General features: G+C 36.1%; 1 protein-coding gene across 1 annotated transcript; it reads right to left on the bottom strand.

Moving 5' to 3' along the window:
• Positions 1-427: 427 nt before the first annotated feature.
• On the bottom strand, positions 428-21,744 carry LOC121391756. Its single transcript, XM_041523272.1, has 4 exons — positions 21,612-21,744; positions 18,528-19,360; positions 17,137-18,487; positions 428-659 (listed from the first exon to the last, which is right to left on the bottom strand). The coding sequence occupies exons 1-4, from the start codon at positions 21,742-21,744 to the stop codon at positions 655-657; spliced, it is 2,322 nt and encodes a 773-aa protein (XP_041379206.1). The 3' UTR covers positions 428-654.
• Between the last annotated feature and the right edge of the window lie 347 nt (positions 21,745-22,091).

The following is a 22,091-nucleotide window of genomic DNA, read 5'->3' as shown; positions in this document are numbered from 1 at the left end:
AAATATGTGAAAGGCTGTCAACCAGTGGGCGACAGATTCAAATTTATATTCCGTGGGGTTTTGTTTAACAAACGTGATACCTCCACCTGTTTCTGACATGGAGTATCTTTCTGTCAATGTATGTTGGTTGATTAATGCACCCATATCCACATACTCATTTGCCCATATTTTGGCCTTCAACTTGGGATCAATTCCCAATGCCAGTGGCTTACCAATACTTTGTTTTCCCATACTTGTGTTCCATTTACTAACTGAAGGTTCCATACCTGTAATATTTTCAGGTGTATTGAGCAGGTCCTCCAACACCGTAGCCTGTATCTGCCTGGTTGCTGAACTTTGGCATTCTACTGCAACAGCTGGTGATGCCTCTGTCTCCGACCTGGCTGGCTGGGCGGACAGTTGTTGCTGTGGTGTTGGCGGATCTGTGTTCACTTGAATGCAGTGCAGCAATCACTGATTTTGTGATTGCCGGAATTGCATCATTGATGCACTTCTGAATCTGTTGTTCAAGGCTAACTGGCTGGTTTGCTTGTCTTGCTGTTTTTGCTCTAGAAACTTCTGCAGACTTTGTAGATTTAGCTGATTTAACAGATTTCCTGGCATTGTCTAGACGTCTCGACTTCCTTGGAGGCGGGTCGGTGCCTTTTGTGGACATTATGCTGTAATCACCAATATATATTTAATTTATTACTTTCACAAAGATATAATTATAAATTCAATTATGCAATTACACATTTTTACCTCTTACCCCTCAATAGCTCCATTAGTTATTGTAACTCTAGGTGTGAGATTTATTATTTGAAACATAGATGTATGCGGATAAATGCTCAAACTATAGTGTATTGTAATCAAGATTATACCTCAACAATTATGGTAGGCTGTTTGTATAATGCCTATAATATAATGCATTGCTACTTAGATCGCAATGCGTCATAACATTCAGTGGTTATGTCACGACAGTACCGAACACTTGCCGTAAGTATACACATACATGTTTACTACAACTGCACTATACCTCCCAATTATGTTATTTAACACAAGACAGCTGCAAAGGTAGCTAGTAAACCAAAGCAGATAGTGCAAAAACAGGCATTTATGTGAATCATAGCACAGTATACCGTATAATTGGACCAATACCTCAATTATGCCTTTTATCACAAACATTGTGATAAGTTCTCAGCACAACATATAGCACCAAATCATACTAAGCATACTCCTCGTGCTTCATCTCACAGACAAATGCAAAGAGTAAACATCACCCAGTGCACCCCGTATACTCACACTAACATTTATGTGATAAATCCCATTAAGATGACACAATACAGTTGCAGCAAGTATCCATGTGTACCATCCTTTGTCACCTCAGCACAGGCTAACTAGACATAACTTATACATGTAGGCCTATCACAACCCGATATGCTTAATACGAATTAGACATACCTTTGCACATATATACACCTACAGTTATGCGTTCAGAATTATGAAATACCGTACAGCTAATTTGCAAATTATTGTTAGCTATAGCATATGTGTATCATGAAAATTTTAAATCTCCGTTGTGACAGTATTAATTGACCTAATTATTGCCCCGCGTACATTTCTGTAGTATTTGGGCATGCCATGCTCCAAGTTAAAGTGAACCCCATCACTAAATATGGGAGTTATACTGTTCTTAACTCCTTGAATGTTCCAATATTGCATGGTTGGTTAATTTGCTAACTCTGCTTTCAATAGGGTGTTAGCAAGCTGTACACGTTGGTTATATACTTGTGAAGAAATATGTCTGGTAGAGAAGCGTGGTAACAACTGACATATTGTTGTACGTTTAATATCGTATCGCTTAGCAAATGTTTCTGCAATGCACACAAGTTTTAATATTAACTCATGTGAAAAGTCAATGTCTGTCTCTGCTTTTCTGCAGTCCAAGTCATTTCCTCCAACATGCAACAATAAATGATCCGGTTTAAAATAGTGTATAGCATGTTCCATTCTTGATATGTGTCCAGAATTGTACAATTTGCCACCACCGATTCCACAATAGTTCACCACAACAGACTGTCCTAAGTTAAAGTTCTTTAATAACGGCCGCTCCGCAATATAATCGCCCAGTCTCCGTACGTGTGAACTTCCTACCAGTAGCACGGCCATTCTTTGTTTACATTCAGTGAGCGTACACTGGACGCGAAAGCGAGGCCGAAGTCATGGGCTATTTTTAGCTCATTCCACGATAGAACTTTTCTTCTTTTCACTCACTGGATAGCGAAGTTGGTAAACGCATTAATTGGTAAAAAGTCATATCAACGCAGAATTTTGGTATCTTTTCCACCTTCTAGAATACCTTCTTAACCATATGTAAACGAATAAACTTACAATTCTACTCCAAAATGTAGATTATTTAATGGAATCGTCGTTGATTAATACTAATTACCGAATTGTTTTACTTAATAGCGCCCTCTATTAGATCTTTGATCAAGAACCATAACCGTGAGTTTCAAGTAATAGGACGAGTTGTCTTTTCCTGCTTAATTTTGGATTATTCAACAGTTTACATAAATAGATTTAACTGCATTAAATAACATTTTATCGAAATAACAGTAATTTTTAAAGTTGTTTATATTAATACATGTACTATCATGCACCATCGACCAATCAGTGCTCCAGCCAGTGCACCACGATTGGTACATCAAAGGCTGTGGTATGTGCTATCCTGTCTACGGGATGGTGCATATAAAAGATCCCTTGCTGTTAATTGAAAAGAGTAGCCCATGAAATGCCAACAGTGGGTTTTCTCCCTCAATATCTGTGGGGTCCTTAACCATATGTCCAACACCATATAACCATAAATAAAATGTGTTGAGTGCATCGTTAAATAAACCATTTCTTTCCTTCCGATCAGCACTATCGATCAATCACACTACACCATCAATTGACCTGTTGTTAGTGTGCACATTGAGAAACAGCATAGCGTAGTGAAGTGTATTATCAAGATTATTGCACATATGTACTGGTTATGTTTTATTTTATGGAGTATGGAGAAAACATTTAGTGTTTTCTCTTTTCAGGAATTTACTTAACCTAACCTCTTTACCTATTTGCATCCCCCCCCCCCCCCCCCTTTGCCATTGCATGGTCCAATCAATAGTTACATCTTCCATTGTACCCAGAACACCGTACTTCTGGTCATGTGGTTACGACTTCCTTCTTTCCCGGAGTGCAAGACAACCGACGGGTGTGCCTAACCGGAGAGGTCAGGATAAGCATTCATGAAAAGAGAAACACTCAAAAGTTTTCTCCATTTCTTTTCATCTTAATCTGACCTCTTTACCTGTTTGTAACATTCAACAGGTAGGAGGTGGGATCGCAAACCAAGGTTGTAGAAACTCCCTTTAGCAAGCCAACACATGAATATTTGATACAACAGAAGATTATAGCAACCTAACCAAGATTGATTTCATTAAAAATGTTGCAGTCCATAATACCATTATAATATTTAACAGAGATAAATCTACCCCACACAAGCAGTTATTTATTAATGAAATCCAATGTTCTGTGCAAACCATCGACATCCTCGGTCGAGATATCCCGATAGTAATGATTGATGAAGACTGAATTGATGGACCAAAAACAACCAAATTCAATGGTGTGTTCCAGTGAATAGACATTTATACAGCCATGCAATGCTCTCAGCTTGTGAGGATTGTTAGCCTTAGGTAGATCAAGGCATGTATCTTGACTGGCATGAAGAATTGTGGCACATAACAACATCAAAATAGTATTCCTCATAATATCCTTAAGACGTTTAGAACTACAGAAAATAAAAATATGCTTGCAATTCTGACGAAACCCCTGCGTCCACTGAATATAAAAACACAAAGCCTGAACCAGACACAGTGACAGAACTCCCGAGTCCCGTCAGCAAAACCTAACCTGCTCAATATCTAAAACATGAAGTTCAGACACACTAGCAGCCATAGCAAAATGAGTAGAAACATGGTGAAGAGGCTCATAAGGTACTTTTGTAAGAGCAAACAAGACCACGTTAAGATTCCAATTCAGCAGTTGGAAGCACTAGACTTGATCTTCATGCTTAAAGCCTTTAAGCATTGCTGTCCATTGGAGTTCAGAACACATGGCTAGCTTAGACTACATTATGAGATCTCAAACAGTGGCAATCACTGAGAGATATGTTGCAACAGTTGACCCTTTAAAGTGCAATGATTTCCTTAAATATGAGAAAAAATCTGCAACCTTTTCAACTGGTACTCACTCAGGTTTAACCCTGTTCTGAAGACACCATCTATTAAAGTGTTATAAGCCGGATGATGTGCCTTTAAGATGGCTTCTGTCAAAGCTGCAGAAAACCCTTTCTTCTTCAATGTCTGGGAGATAATATCAAAGTTTAAAGTTGAAACAACCTCGGGTTTGGATGAGCCTGCCTAGAGTATGGTTGGAGCATCAACCTGCCCCAGTCTGTAATGGTAACTGATTTGGATCTGTTAACTCTAGAAGGTCTGGATACCAAATGCAATTTAACCATTTTAGGACAATCAGAAGTAATGGTATTGACGAAACCGTTGAAGGACCTTCAGAACCAGAATCAGGAGAGGGAAGGCATATATGTGAAAACTTTCCCAGCTGATGACCAGAGTGTCTAAATCTAGCACATCCGGATTGGGAACCGAAGACACAAATACGGGTAACTGATAACTGATCCATGTTGCAAACAGATCTAAATTTAGTGTCCACAACTGACAATAAACCGAATGAAACACTTCGGGGTTGAGCATCCACTCTGTGGCTTTAGGAAATGTGATCCTGGACAGGCTGTCTGCCAACACGTTGGTCACCTTCTATACCTGAACCAGAATTTCGTCTGGTAAAACTGAAAAAACATCAGATCTAGAACACTGTGAGAGAAAGTTTCCACCAGTCTGCCTTGTAACATTGTTCGTCAACATTGTCAAACTGGCACCCTTTAGTTGTTGTCTACAATGATCAACGCGTTTGTAGTTTGCAGACTGCTAGAAGCTCCAACACATTAATGTGTTCATGAGCCACTTCTTGTGACTATACAGCCCTGACATCATCTGACACTTCAGATGTGCTGCCCAGTCCTCTAATGACGCATCTACAAATCTGTTGATATGCCTGAAATGACAAAAAAAGAGACTCCATCTAAGTCATTTGATGGAGTCAGCCACCACTGAAGGCTGGGACGAAGTGTGTCAGGTGACGACTAACAGGTCCAGTTGATCTTGAGAGATCAAAGGAATCAGAAATATCTGCAAATGACAGAGCTGTTAACAGGTCTAACATCATCTGCCACTGATGTATCAACACTGATTCTGCCAGAACACATCTGATTGCCATCTGAATCTTTACCCAACGGTCTTGTGGAACCTGAACCATCCCAATGCCAGGATGCAATATCACCCTGATAAACTGGATGGACAGTTGGTTCCAGGTGAGATTCCTCAAGATTGAGAACCCACCCCACAGACTCTAAAAGATCCTCCACAAAGATAACATGTTGTGCCAACTTGTGGTGATCCCAACACCTCATGAGGCAATCGTCAGTGTATGGGTAAAAGAATATACCCCACTGATGAAAGAACTGGGACATTGGTGATGATATCTGGGTGAACAGCCATGGAGCCAACAGGATGCCAAAAGGAAGGACTTTCCATTCAAAGTGACGACCCATGAAGATGAATCGAAGGTACTTATAGTGATCTGGATGGATTGGAACATGAAGATAAGCATCTAGCGATGGCAGCCAATCCCCTGGCTTAATCACTGTTCAAAGATCTTGAACAGAAAACATTTTGGACCTTGGCGGAGGTTCAAGATAATGTTCTTTGAAAAAAAAGCCAGGTTGTGAAACATCCTTAAGTCCTCGGAATCTTTCTTGGTAACATTAAAACTATCCAAATAGGTTGTACTATACCCAATAACACTACTGTGGTCAAAAACACTGTATACAATATATAAACCAAATTATAACCATGAAGTGGAACCTTTCATGGCTCATTTTCGACATAACCGGACGTTTTGACAGCAACCCTAGTTTCACACAAACTTATAGTACTTAGTTTTACAAGTACCCCATACATGTTACAAACACAAGGCTACTTGACACAATGGTACAAGATGAAATAAAATTGCATACATTTATTGCCCAGATGAAACTAAATTGTTTTTGACAACAAACACTGTCAGATGACAGAACATGGTGTATTAACTGCTCTATCAAAAGTTTGGTACCCCTCAAACTTTAACCCCACCGGATGTTATTTAGTTTTAAATTAGTATTATCAGAAGCATGGAGCGAGTTCCAAAATGGGAATCTCTCCTTGAACAAAAGCTTGTCCACAGCCTCTTTGAGCACTACGGCATGGGTCGGTGAGTATCTATGGAGGATGTACATCTAGCCGGAGCTGATATCCAAAACATAACATTCTCATTAACCATGCACCCGTCATCCATAATGACTTCTCAATTCTTCCAAAACTGTTGCAAAACTCCCACATTATGAGTGGTGTTGGAAACACTGGAAGTGACAAATCCGAAAACATTATCAGAGAGCAGTAAGGGATGGGCGAAAGCCTAGGCAGTTGGAGTAAGAAGTGGTTAGAAGGCTGTCAAACCTGCTTACCCTGAGCAAAAGATATACTGTGGCAGAAGCAGTCTGAGATAGTTTCTTGCTCTTTGATTTCTTCCAAGAACTCTTTAAACGGCCACCACTGTTAGCCTTCTACTTTTTCACCCCGCCCACCGATGGAGAGAATGATGACTTCCATTTCAAACTCTGTTTAGAAGACATAACTTGCAACACCTTTGTAGCGGCCTTATCATGGCTCTCTACAACAGAAGAAATCTGTCCCACAAGCAACCGAGAAGAATGCCAAGGTTGCACTAACAATCACACAGGGCAAATGCCAATCAGATATTCACTTGCCCCATATATTTTTCCACTTGCCCACACTTCTTAAGGTGACTAATTGTGTTACTGCTATTTAATTTAATACAGTGTTTAATAAAGTAATAATCTTGAAAGTAATTGGTTTAATTGCACAAATAAAGAAGTTTGCCAATGTTACAACACTTACCCAGGAAGTACTAAATGTATATGTCTGTCCAGTAGTATCCACGGTCTTCTCTACTTGTTGATTTAAACTTCTGTTTTTTTAAATAGTGTCCATTTGTTGATTTAAACTTTGTTATTTGTTTGGTAGTGTCCACTTGTTCATCTAAATATAATTATTGTGTCAATGTATGTCTTAGTGACCACTTGTTGTATGGCCGTGGATATGGCGAGATCCCTTTCCACTTGTGAGCCATTCCTTTATGGCTGGCATTGGTTAAAAAATGTTTAGGGATTTTGGCCCATGTGTCATGATTGTGAGTATATTATTTAACACTCTCTGCCCCAAAACACTTCTCTGGGATGTTTTTACCCTGTTCATAGCTGAGAAATGTCTGTCGCAAACAGCCGTGGCTGGGCTCAAAGTAAATATCAGCTCTGTTACTCTGTAAATGTTTTAAATAGTGCAGGCTTGGTAAACAGCAGGGGATGGCATGTACATCGATTGCAGCCTTGTATTTTAATTTATTGAGCATAATTTATTTGTTAAAAAACTATTAATAAAGCAGAAAAAAATTAACATATTCATGTATGCTTAGAGGGCATTGAACCATCACGATTATGGCATAGGGCTAATGAAATCTAACTTGTCACGATTATGACGTAGGACTAATGAAATCTAACATCACCTTACTGTTCATTTTACACGAACGTAGATTTACATTTGCAAAGTACTGAAAAACATTAAATATGTTCTGCTACAAGGTTTATTATATCCAAACTAAAATATCTTGCAACTTTTATAAGAACGCAGTTCATAATATTTATGCTTTGTTCAAGTGAACTCGGAAATTATAAACTTGCTTTACGCCCACGTTCATTTGCAGAGCAGATTCCGGAACCGTATTAACATCTAATTTAATTTCAACATGGCCCTTTTAAACTGTATCCCACCTCATATACCATATTTGCAAGGATTCAACATTTTGATTGCACACACAAGGCATATATACTTTATTTTTATATAAGCTGTAAAGCGTATTGGATGCTATTTCCAAGTTAGAAGATCATCGAACCCGATTACGTGAACGTTCAGTGGCGGAAATTACCAATCTTAGTCGATCGTAAAACGGGAATAACTCTAAAGTTGTTATCGAACTTTTCAACACACTGTTTTCCGTTTTGGTGTGTTAACGCATTGGCAAGAGTTCCGATCATTCCAGCATTTAGGGTTAGGGTTTCTTCTCCTTAGAGCTATGTAAATGCTCGGAGATCGGAACTGTTTCCAAAGGTTTTATCGAGATTTGTAACAAAATTTTAAAAAAGGTTTAAAGTGATACATTAGTCACTTGTCATCGGGCATATGCAGTTAACATAATTACTTGCCCAGCATGAAAAATCCACTTGGCACGGGCGTCGGGCGATGGGATTTTTGATCCCCTGCTACATGTAGCTAGAGGGCATCATCCCGTGTCAGACTGACACTAAATAAATACTATATATTGGCAAGATCTAACTCATTGTTAATATTTAGACAAAGTATTACAGTGAAATCCGTCTAAAGGTTGTACAATACCAAATAAAATCCCATAGGCAACCAAGTTAACGTTTGTGTTTGAAAACACTATATGCAATATATCAACCAAGCTATGACCCATAAATATCAGTACTACAACCCCTACCTCAAAGTATTAACTAAAGAAAATGGTACCTTTCATGGCTCATTTTCGGTATAACCAGATGTTTTTACAACACCCCTAGTTTTGCATAAAATTTGAATACTTTTTTTTTTTACAGGTACCCCATACATGTTTCAAGCAGAAGGCTGCTTGACACAGTGGTACTAGATGAAATAAAATTGCATACATTTTTTGCCCAGATGAAACTACATTTTTTTTACAACCAACACACTCACATTTATCACCAATCACAGGACTTGTGGTGTCAACTTTTCTATCAAAAGTTTGGTTCACCTCGAACTTTGACCCAGCGGGAAGTTATTTAGACGTACTACCTATACCAGACACCAATGGGACCAAACATTTTGTCCAGTATTAAGAGGTGTCCAGTTTGCAAAGGTTTACAATAAAGATGTATCCAACAGATAATAATCCAATAAAGAACCTTAGACTTAAGATATTCTAACGTTTGCTTAATGATTTTAAGTTTATCATCGAGTGATAGTTCAATACAGCAATATTTAGCTGGATATTCCATGTCAATGAAACGCTATTGACATTTTTTCGACCCAAAAAGCCAACATTACACTTTGCCTATTCTTTATGTTGCTAAATAAATTGCTTTAAAACAAAATCAAGTTCGAACAATGAGAAGACAGTGGATTAAATTCATTGTTGTTTTGTTGATCCTTGAAGCAAACTACAAACATGTTTGTTAAGGATATGAAAGCTACCACTTGATATTTAATTGTTATTTGTCAACCATACTCAGCCATAGGTAACCCTGATTACACATCTAATGGCTAACCTTAGCATGTGCATGTTGCACTAGCTATGTTCGCAATCAGGTAATCCCTCCGAAGACGGCGAGGTGACAATAAACATAACCACAATGTTTAATAACGGTCTGATCGATTGTCCAGTTTTCAGAGGTACAATTTACACTAAATAAAGAGTTTGGGACTGAAATATCCATCCAGTGTTCAGTGTAGAGAGGTTTCCAGTTCAGCTGGGTAAATTTAGCATTAAAAGATAAATCACGGAACCGTCCGGTTTTGAGAAAATTCCAGTTTAGAGAGAGTATGCATGGTATTGAGGGGTTTTACCCAAGCCTCTATTCAATAGCCCATTGACTGAGCTGATACCATGAGAGTATTTTATAAGCAAGGCATTAAAATAGAAGACTCCGCGGGAGTCTCCCGGTATTTGAGCAAATCTCCCACAAACCTCCTGTTAAATGACATTTTTGTAAGCATAAAAAAAATCAATCCCCTTTTGCCAAAATAACATAAGGGAAGTAACTCTGCCTTTTTTTTCTCATTTGGAAAATGTCAGCTACATTCGGTTTCCGAGAATGTAACAGGCCAAATTATTCCGTCCTTATTTCTGTCCTTACTCAGTCAAGTTCTCAGCCAATCCGGCCAGGAATAACATACAAAGTGAGAGGACTGGACACAACAATCCATATTTAGGAGATCAATGCCAAATAAGGTTATCGCTACTAGTCTCTCGCATTTTCGTTGAGAGTTTGCACGCATGACGTAGAAGTGAAAATTCCCTGACGTCACCTTTCAAATATTTTTTCCTACAAAAGAATGACCACTTTATTTTGTTTAGAACTTGATTATGTATGAATAGGTCAATCTCCAGGTTTTTACTGAAATCTCCAGGTTTTTGGGCTTCAGTGTCCAGGTTTCCAGCCCCTCGAGGTTGAGAGATCTGACTTATGATTAATGGAAATACAATGTTCATTGCATCATTATAATGATTTTAAATAAGTATCATGCCACTGTTCCTCATTATAGTAAAAACTGAATATTAATTTATAAGATTTATATAAATTTGTCTTAGGTACTTAGGTACACTAACCACAAATGATGATGTAACATAAACTGCAAAGTGTAATACCGTAAATGTACTAATTAATTTTTTAATTTCTTGTTCATGTTCTAAACATTTTTGGATAAAAGAGTTATTTTTTTTAAATAAGTCTTAAATCATAATAATATTTAAACTTTAAAGAAAAGTAATAATAATAATACATGTGTATATATATATTTTTTTAATTGATTAATTTTTTTTTTTAAACAAGATCTAAGGTTAACAAGTATTTATGACATTATGTAGTGTTGACAAAATCTCCTGCTTTTTCAACACACACCTCCTGCTTTCTCTACCTAAAGGTTGGCGGGTCTGTAATACATAAATCAAGCAAACACAGAAATTCAAAAGTATGACTACAATGTACATGAGTTGTATAGTAGTGATATTAGCCTGTTTCCTAACTGGTGATTCCTTAAAATGTTTACATGTTCAGGATTTTACTACGTCGTACCACGTTACTTGTTAAACCAATCAAAACATGCATTTTATTAAGCTTATTTCCTGTCCTTAAAACATGAAAATGAAAAGAAAACAATGTCTCTTGTATTGTATTGCTGCAAATGTGATGATGTAGTGATGACTTGTTACGGCAGTTTGTACAAACCTAGATCGCTTAACAATTATTGTGTACATTACAGGTGTTTTTTTAAATAAAGGTCCATGTTCCTCATACATTGTATGGTAATTTCTGTATGGTGTGTGTATGTGTTTGTATGTACGTATGGGGGGGGGGGGGGGCAAATGTGTACTTGCCACTCTTGGATCTGGATCTAAATATTTTGGACATTGTTCATATTCATCAAAGTATATGTTAGCTTTACATTTTATGTGTACATGTATACTACTCAAAACAAGTTACGGGTCAATAAATATATTTTTATATGCACTACATGTATCTCTGTGTCTAATAAGTGAATGCAGAAAACAATTCTTAACGTCTATATTGATTTGTGGCACTGCATCAGATCGACCTTGCCTTTTAAGGTGCATGGGTGCAATCGCATTCGTACAGCGCACCTAATTTCAATCTGGTGATTGTGAAAAATAACGCATGTTACACTTAACAAACAGCGCACATAAAAAACATTTGTATGTTGATAGCCACTATTAACCTTATGTAGAAACATCTGTTTAATAATACCAGAAAAAAGATATTACGAGAAAGGTAGCGTCTGTGCAAGATTTTAATATATGACTGGTACTTATCTTTGCTATACAAATCGGAAAACACAGGTTCAATAGACATCTTCGAAGATGTACCAATCCGATCAAAACCTCTTTGCCTATTTAATTTATTATTAATTAGAAACAGTCCACTTTTGTAAGGTAATAGATCACAACGTCTGATAAGCATAATTAACTTATACTGTTCATATAGTTATGACAAAAAGAGAAAAGGGATTGAATTAATTAGTGGCTTCTGTAGCCTACACAGATGAACTCATTACGGAAATCAGCAAAGTCGGTAAAATTGTCTTGATTAGTTCATAACTGTTAGCCTACAAAGCTTACATGAGGTCCCGAAAATGGCAATCGTGTAATTTTATTCTTTTGTTAAAAAAACAGAGAAGAAAAATGACATTTAGACGGAATAATAAAAAGAAGAAAAAGAAATGGTCATAGGTATGTAGGAATAAGCCTTGGTATTTTTTTTACATCTATTATTTTCTTTTTTATCTTTAAAAAAAAATCAAATAAAACTTCATTTAAATATTTGTATTTCAGCCAGAGGTTAATGCATGTGCATATGCTATTTATATATGAATATATGTACACACTATAGTAACAGTAATAAATGATCATTGCCGACTATTAGATTTTTGTTTCGTTTCTTAGAAAGTCACAGACCATGTGACTGGAACATGATTTGATGCGCAGTACTCTGTGGAATATTGACCAATCAGAGCTATCGGGGTCAGATTATATTTACTCTTGGAATTCTGCACGCACACGCTGGTCTACTTGACAACTGATGATGATGTCTAAAATTATGGGTTTTTTTTTATTATCTTTGTTATGGCATCCCACGTTTGGAATGAAATCCTTTGTAATGACAGATTTTATCAGAGTTTGTATATTTTTTTATCAACAACAGTGGGGCCATTCTAGATCAATGATGTAACGCTGTCAAGAGTTTGTAACTTGTAGCGGTAGGTCAAATGACGTGTTGCAAAATGTTGAGGGAGGGAGACTGGTTGTGTAATTGTTGAATTAAAAATAACACGTGAATGTCAATTCCCAAACAAAAATGCATGCTTGCGGCTAGGTTGTTGCAAGGTAGTTTACAAGGTTGTTACAAGCTAGTACAAGCAATGCAAGCTATTTGCAAGCTAACATTTAGCTCGCGTAAGGTAGTCAGTACTTCTGCAAGCTTGCCGCATGCATGTTTTCATTTGTTAAAGCATGCGCAAGCTTGCTGCATGCATATCTTCAACTGTGCAAGCTTCCTGCAAGCATGTTTTCATTTTTACTAGCTTGCTGCAAGCATATCTTCAACAGTGCAAGCTTCCCGCAAGCATGTTTTCATTTTGCAAGCTTGCGCAAGCTTGCTGCATGCATATCTTCAACTGTGCAAGCTTCCTGCAAGCATGTTTTCATTTTTGTAAGCTTGCTGCATGTATATCTTCAACTATGAAAGCATGTCTACACTTGTGGAGAAAAAGCTAAGTCCAAATCATTTTCATGGTTATTTTTTTTTTAATTCATACCTTCTCATATGATTTATCAAATTCAGTGGGAACAGTGGCTAAACAACCAAACATACATGTTACAGATTTAGATAGTATTTACAATAATAATTAAAACAAAATTAATATTAATACATACGAATGATAATACAATATGGTTAAAACAGAATCATCTTGTAATAATTGGATTTTCAATTGGCCCCAAAAATAATAACTTATGCATAGCCACGAGAGGATGACATGGGCCATGTTTGGTTGAAATTAGCCTGGTGGAATTTGAGAAGATGTTAAAAATGTCTGAGCCAATCAGAGGCCAGGGTGTCCATCTTGGATTTTGAATCAGCCACAAAAATAACAACACTTAGTAAGTCATGAGAGAATCATTTGGACTATAAGTTTGATTCAAACCTGCCTGGTGGACCTTGAAAAGAAGCAAAAAAATGTCTCTGTCAATCAGAGGTCAGGGCAGATATCTTGATTTTAAATCTGTCCAAAAAATAACAAACTCGGTCAGGGCCATGAGAGGATCATTAGGAATACATATGGTTTAAATTTGCATGGTGAATTTGAGTAAAAGTTAAAAATGTCTCAGTTATTCAGAGGCCAGGGCGGCCATCTTGGAATTTTGGTTGAATCCTGCTTGGTGGAACGGGAGAAAAAAGAAAACAAGAAGAAACAAACAAATGACTTTACACCAGTGTGGATCTCCAGATAGTGGAGGAATATAACCTAAAACAAGAAGAAAAAGAAGAATATAGGACCAGGAGCTTTTTAGCATATTAGTTTAGTCAAGACTATCCCACATAAATGGAACATGTCTATCAGACAGGTAAACTAATTTTGTAGCCTAAGTATCTGACAACATGTAGCACCTACTTTTTTGTTTTAACTGTTCATGTTTTTCACTTTAAAACCATTGTTGTTTTTTTAAAGAATTATACAAGATGCAAGATGGCTGCCACTGATGCAAGCTTGTAGGTAGATCGGCGCAAGCTTGCAGGAAGCTTGTTGCAAACTTGCAGGAAGCTCGTCGCAAGCATGCGGGAAGCTCGTAGCAAGCTTGCAGCAAGGTTGTAAAAAGGTTCCAAATACTAGCTTAAACTGAACAAGCTTGCGGGAAGCTCGTCGCAAGCTTGCGGCAAGGTTGCAACAAGCTTGCGGCAAGGTTGTAAAAAGGTTCCAAATACTAGCTTAAACTGAATAAGCTTGCAGGAAGCTCGTCGCAAGCTTGCGGCAAGGTTGCAAGAAGCTCGTCGCAAGCTTGCGGCAAGGTTGTAAAAAGGTTCCAAATACTAGCTCGAAACGCGGTAGTTACTACCTTGCCGCAAGGTTGTTACCAGCTATTTATTAAGCTTGCAATTTTTGTTTGGGAATGTCCCAACCAACACTATTAATTGAAGTAATTGTAGGCCTACATTTCACGAGTTATTTAAAAAAAAAAGTTTTAATAATATGAGTCGGTAGTGCACACCTGAAATGCTTGGGTCGTAGTTCATGAACCACCACCTCCTCGGAACCAGTGGGTTTTTCCCATGCCAACTATCCTAATCATATTCATTGTACATAATAATTAAATTCAAGACAAGTTGATTCCTATATATGTTTAGCTGCACATTCATCAAATCATCTAACACTGAAAAGGTATATTATATAATTGTGTGCATCAAATTATCTGAATAGTACATATTGTAATTAAATAATCCAATTGTCTGCATCAGTGTATACATGTCATAATTATATTTCTATAGTACTACTCCTGAAACTTTTTAATAAATTATACCTCCATTCCTGAAAGGGAAAAGAAGTCAAACTACACTAATGAACCAAACAACATAAAATTAGAAAGAAAATGTTATTGGTTTATTGGTTCATTTTTGCAACATATATCTCTGCATTTACATGTACCAATTACTTCATAGATTAATAATGCTTGGTTTTCACTCGCCTTAGCATTTTGATGAGTGCGATTTTTCACTCTCCTTTGTTTTTCAAAAGGCAAGGACTGCTGCATGATGGTCCTGATAAATTTATTAAAAAAAACAAGCATTTTGAGAGTACTGCTAAAGCAATATATGTCCCCAACTGGACCCAACAAAATTTCATATCTTCTAAGTTCAAGGGCCATGTAACTCTAAAAAAATTAGTAAATCGCTATGAAAGTTAAACTTGATCTGTAACAGTACATGATACAGCTTCATGTATATATAAAACATTTCATCTCAATATCTTCAGGCATGGAACAAAAAAGTTCAGAAAACTAATTTTCACATCTCCTAAGTTCACAGGCCATCTCTCTGAAAAATGGCTAAATTGCCATGAAAGTCAAACTTGATCTGTAACAGTACGTGAACAGCTTCATGTTAAAAACATACACAGGCAAAAAACTAATTTTCCATCTCCTAAGTTCACAGTATATCTCTTTGAAAAATGGCTAAATTGCCATGAAAGTCAAACTTGATTTCTAACAGAACATGTTAAAGCTACACACAAAAATGTCAGCTCAATATTCTGAGGCATTGGGGATGGGGAGTCTGGAAAACAACTTTGGCTAAATCTTGATTGGTAATGGTATATGATAAATTTGGGTAAAACTTGATCTGTAATGGCACCAAAATTTTATTTATATTAGCATTACTGGTGAATGACTGCAGCTGGTATTTGTAATTACATGTACCAATATAACATGAGAGACTTGTGGAAGAACACTTAGAATCGTAGTTTCAGTTCATAAAATACAGTGTCTTTACATTATATACAAATTGTCATTACCTGTAGAAAACAAAAATAATAAAAGAAAAATAGATGGAACTACAACGATTAATATAATATTTTATAGACGACTGGCCAATGGACAAACAGTCTAGGGCTACTATGATATGGGTCTGACACATGCAGGGTCGAATTATTATGAATTAGTGGTTGAAATGACAAATCCAGAGAGGTTTAAGAAGAAAATAATAATAATAATAATAATAATAATATTATTATTATTATTAAATTATTATTATTTATTATTATTATTATTATGAAAAAGGAATGGGGAGGGGGGAGAAGGAGAACAAAATTCCACTGTGTTCAATGGTTTGGAGTCTTGAGATGAGCCCTGCGTTCATTGCCCAATCTAGTGGCAATTACAACGTAAATACTTCCATTTTGTGAGTGATCCGCAACTGGCGTACCAAGTGTGTCCCCTTTGAGGAGTTACAGTAAGTCGTTTGCAGCATCAATTTTCATAAAACTTGTCATGCACAATCTATATATGTTTACCCTACACGTACTATAAAATTTCATAGGATATAAAAAGAAAAACATCAAAAGCTTCATCTCTCTTTTTAAATGTCTTCTTTTTTTCATGTCATCTGCTCGTGTAAACAGTGGTTAGGTATCAGTATCAAAAACAAAAACAAAAACAAAACCAAGACTGTATATTGTTACTTTTTTTTTTTTACGTACAATTTCAAGAAACATGTATTATTTTTTCATTAGAATATTTCTTAAATGAAATTTACATTGGTAACTACAGGTGATCCGGAAGTGATCTGGAACTGGTGCATCATCTGTATATTATAATACTATACACAAAATTTCAGCTGAATATCTCGAGGCATTATGAAAAAAACCATCATGTGGGACAGACAAATGGACAGATGGACAGACAGACAGACAGAAGGACGGACGGAAATGGAACCTATAGTCCCCTCCGGTTGGACCGGTATAGGACTAACAAGTACAGAATACCGAAAACAGTATATAGGACTGAAGTTTTTACCTGAAAATGCAAAAGGGAAATGTTGAAACATACCTTTTAAAAAGTCAGCTGGAACGAGTTCTTGAAGGTTTTGCGTTGCGTATTGGACTGGACAAAGTAGCACATCAGCTTTCATCTTCCACATATCTCCCTTCACAGCAACAACACACACACCATTTGGTGAATACCAAGCAGCCATTTCCTGATTTTTGATGACAGAATCTGATTTATGACCATGTTGAGACATTTCATCAATTTCAATTCTGCAATTATGCTTTTCTTCGACACTAGAGAGCAGGGGTTTTCCATCAGGACTCAGCAAATCTGATGCAGCCAGTTTATTAATCGGAACAGAGAACTCTAATTTAGATCTGCTTTTATTATCATCAACCAGCACATTGCTTTGAGAGGGTATGCTAGATTCTTGCACAGATTTGTTGGTAAAGGTGGTCATTGTTTTCACAACAGATTCTTTTGGTGTTTGTTCATCTAGAACTGGACTCCTAGCATATTTATGTTTAGCATCTGTTTCTTTGGGGACATTTTCATCTAAGTTATATATTTGCAGATTTTCCCCTTTAACATTGCCAGTAACATAAGAATATGCACTGATCTTTGTTGTAAGCTTCTTCGACTCTTCAAATGGTGAAGCTATTACAGTCTCTTGTGTTTTTGGTTTTTCACCATCTGATGTAGTATTCCTTAAGGCAGCAAATGATAAATTATTTTCTGATTCTTTTGGTCCATTTGATGCAGTATTGTTTGAGACAACAACTGATATATCTTTTTTTGGTTGTTTTAGTCCATCTGATGAAGTATTTTTTGTGAAAACTGATATATCTTTTTTTGATTCTCTTGATCCGTCTGCTATTCTGAGATATGGAACAAGTTGTGGAAAGCTTTCTTTTTTGCATTTACTTTTACCACACTTACTCAATTCTCCTTGTGTGTGGTTGCCATCAACTGCATGACTAAGCTCTCCTGTGTATTCATTATCAACTGCTTCATCAAGCTCTCCTTGTGTATGTTTGTCATCAACTGTTTTGTCAAGCTCTCCTTGTGTGTGTTTGTCATCAACTGCTTTGTTAAGCTCTCCTTGTGTGTGTTTGTCATCAACCACTTCATCAAGCTCTCCTTGTGTGTGTTTGTCATCAACAACCACTTTATCAAGCTCTCCTTGTGTGTGTTTGTCATCAACTGCTTTATCAAGCTCTCCTTGTGTGTGTTTGTCATCAACCGCTTTATCAAGCTCATCTTGTGTGTGTTTGTCATCAACCGCTTTATCAAGCTCTCCTTGTGTGTGTTTGTCATCAACTGCTTCATCAAGCTCTCCTTGTGTGTGTTTGTCATCAACTGCTTTATCAAGCTCTCCTTGTGTGTGTTTGTCATCAACCACTTCATCAAGCTTTATCAAGCTCAACTTGTGTGTGTGTTTTGTCATCAACCGCTTTATGTTTGTCATCAAGCTCTCCTTGTGTGTGTTTGTCATCAACAACCACTTGTCTCCTTGTGTGTGTTTTGTCATCAACTGCTTTATCAAGCTCTCCTTGTGTGTGTTTGTCATCAACAAGCTGTGTGTGTTTGTCATCAACCGCTTTATCAAGCTCTCCTTGTGTGTGTTTGTCATCAACTGCTTCATCAAGCTCTCCTTGTGTGTGTTTGTCATCAACTGCTTTATCAAGCTCTCCTTGTGTGTGTTTGTCATCAACCACTTCATCAAGCTCTCCTTGTGAGTGTTTGTCATCAACTGGGTGATTAAGCTCATATTTTGTGTGTTTGTCATCAACCGCTTCATCAAGCTCTCCTTGTGAGTGTTTGTCATCAACCACTTCATCAAGCTCTCCTAGTGTGTGTTTGTCATCAACTGGGTGATTAAGCTCTTCTTTTGTGTGTTTGTCATCAACCGCTTCATCAAGCTCTCCTTGTGAGTGTTTGTCATCAACCACTTCATCAAGCTCTCCTAGTGTGTGTTTGTCATCAACTGGGTGATTAAGCTCTTCTTTTGTGTGTTTGTCATCAACCGCTTCATCAAGCTCTCCTTGTGTGTGTTTGTCATCAACTGGGTGATTAAGCTCTCCACCAACACGACTAAGATCTTCTTGTGTGTGTTTGTCACCAACACGACTAAGATCTTCTTGGGTGCGTTTGCCATCAACTGCATAACTAAGACCTTCTGTGTGTGTATTTCCAAAAGCATCCCATATCTTCTCTAATGTTGTCATGACTTGAGTTTCAGCATCATTAAGATGATTCTTTTCAGTAATAATAAAAATTGCACCTGGAACAAATGTTACAGATGTTGCCTGTATATCCAATAAACTATGAAATTTTTTCTGGAAATGGTGGTAAACAATTTCATTGTCACGTCCAATTTCCACTTTTCTGTGTGAAAACAAGTTTAGCTTGCTTGTAATAATATTTTTGACAAACTGTTTCCAATCAGGAATCCATGAACCATCCAAAAATGTGACACATTCAGTGGTGATACTGTTATTTGATGCAACATCTATGGTTGTTTTTCCAGTCATTAATTGAATTTCAATTTCTTTAATATGATCTGTCTTCTTTAAGTGTATCCAGTAAAAAATGTTAAAATCTAAATATTCTGTATCTGACATTGAATTCATTTTCCTAATGGCAAGTCGTTTATAATTAAAAGTAATTGGACACTTTTTCCCCCATTCTGACAGGTCTTTAACTTGATCTAAAAGAAAAACAAAACAAAAAAAAAGACAACAATGAACAAATTGCTAGTACTAAATATGATATGAAAATTACTTTACAAGAGACTTAACTTTTTAACTACTAGCTGGTAGCAAGGTTATAATTCTATTTATTATCAGTTTTGTTTTATTGTGCTGCATTTAAAATGAAATATAGAAACCACAGGTATATAAAAGGTTGGAGAAGGGCAGTGTTCTAACCAGGATTTTGACAGGGCAGCACACTAATTTAATTGTAGGGTATTTTTAACGCGGAAGTCATATTTTCCAGGCAAGTGTTGGATATGATTGAATTTTCGACATTTATACAAAAAAATCATACAGGGTTTTTTTTAGGGTTTTTTTTATTCCTGCTTCCTTTTAATTTAGTAACAAAATTATTATTCTTAAATTTGGATTTTTTATGAAAAAGTACATTCATAACTGTATTTAATATTATTGTACCAATGCATTAAATATAAACATGATTAAGCCATAATTAATAATCACAAAAAAAAAAATAAAAAAAAATGGATATTGGACCCCCCAAAAAAGGTTGGTCTTTGGTCAGTCGATGCAGCTTTTTTTTTTTAAAAGTGAAAAAAAAAGCATGGATTGCACAGAAAAGTTGGGTTTAAATTGATACCGAAATAAGAGGCATATTTAAACTGAAATCAGAATGCACATCTTGGTTCATGTGCGTTGGCATTTTGGCTCCAAATGCGATTTTACAGCATATATCATAGAAAGGAAAGCCCCGCAAAAACCGTCATAAAAAAAACAAAAGTTGACGCATGAGGGTCAAAACCAGAAATTTATTTTGTTTGGCCTTCTGTGTACATGTAGTAATACCACCCACAAAGGTAAAATAAAATAAATAAATAAAATAATTAAAAGAAATCTATGAATGAAAAAAATAATGACAGAATTATTAGAAAAACATAGCAAGAAATAAAGGAATAAAAGAACAAAAGAAATTGGCATATGGATACATTTGCCAATTTAAAAACACTATTATTAAAGAAATTGGCATACGGATACATTTGCCACTGCATTTAATTTCTGACACTTTAAAAACACTATTATTAAAGAAATTGGCATATGGATACATTTGCCACTGCATTTAATTTCTGACACTTTAAAAACACTATTATTAAAGGTCACAGTCTAGAATAATTTCATTAGCAAGCTTTTGCAGACGAATGAATGAATGAATGAATGAATGAATGAATGCTTAATGACATCCCAGCACAAAATATACATATTGGCTATTTGGTGTCTAACAATGGTAAATATATTGTATATAAATGAATTGATGATCAACATCAATATTAAAAACTTCTAAATTTAAGTCAATTAAAAACAGTGTAAAGAGATGTGCAAAAGTATAAACTGTGTTGCAAGTTTGCCTTGTGCCATGTTATAAAGAACGTATCAAACGAGCGAAATCATGTGTCTGTGACACGCAAGTCAGCTACAAGTGTAAAAGGTTGTAAATATCTTTTAGTCGAAAAAGATGTTAAAATTTGCTTAAAACCTGGTTTTTTAGGATATGAAAGGTATAGAATAATACTTTCACGTCCATTAGATACCATTTATCTCACAACTCGTTTAAAAATGTATCACTTTCGCTTTCGCTCGTTTGATACGTTTTTAAACAACTCATTGTGAGATAAATGGTATCTAATGGACACGAAAGTATTATTCTCTATTTAAATAATTGAACTGAATTGTGATTATAATTTTAGAAGAAATATGGTATTTTCAATAATGACAATTTAATAATGTCTTTGATATGTTTTTTAATACACATATTTATTATAATACCTTTACTGATGTTCAAACTGTCAGCTGCCATCGTTTCTGATTGTTCGTGATTTGAAGGTTCCTGACTATCTGACGTCTCCTCTGGACCATTAGGAAGTGGAACTTCACTTGCCTTCTTTAAAGTCCCATCCATGTCCCCTATAGTAAATAATTTAACATAATATTGAAGTGGACACTTCTGTGGAGCCATCAACGCTAATCATGTAATTAACTCAGTATTCTGGTATTAATTATATAATGACCAAGAAGTTAACTTTTGATAACAAGATATCTGAATGAAATGAATTTCTTGATATTAAGAAATAAGAATCAATTCATAGTATTATAAATATACTGACATCCAAAAGAAAGTATACAAAAAAAAAAAAGTATTTCAATTCCTTTATAATTTGGATTATGGAAATGAAATGGTGGATAAAAATGTCATCCAAGTACAACCAAATGTATCCAGATACCTAAAGCCGGTGAAAGTGTCAATTT

This window comes from Gigantopelta aegis, unplaced genomic scaffold (genome assembly GCF_016097555.1).
Source record: "Gigantopelta aegis isolate Gae_Host unplaced genomic scaffold, Gae_host_genome ctg2929_pilon_pilon:::debris, whole genome shotgun sequence".
NCBI lineage: Eukaryota > Metazoa > Mollusca > Gastropoda > Neomphalida > Peltospiridae > Gigantopelta > Gigantopelta aegis.
The sequence above is the reverse complement of the archived record's forward strand: the minus strand, read 5'-3'. Positions and strand labels throughout refer to the sequence as shown.

What these genes read in the sequence shown, in the direction of transcription:
- LOC121391756 (XM_041523272.1), bottom strand. Translation starts at nt 21,744, where the DNA reads ATGGATGGGACTTTAAAGAAGGCAAGTGAAGTTCCACTTCCTAATGGT. An exon ending in CAGTTTGAACATCAGTAAAG is followed by an intron (nt 19,361 to 21,611) that starts GTATTATAATAA and finishes CATTTGTTCCAG; the next exon opens with GTGCAATTTTTATTATTACT. An exon ending in TTGATGACAAACATAAAGCG is followed by an intron (nt 18,488 to 18,527) that starts GTTGATGACAAA and finishes AGCTTGATAAAG; the next exon opens with CTTGATGAAGTGGTTGATGA.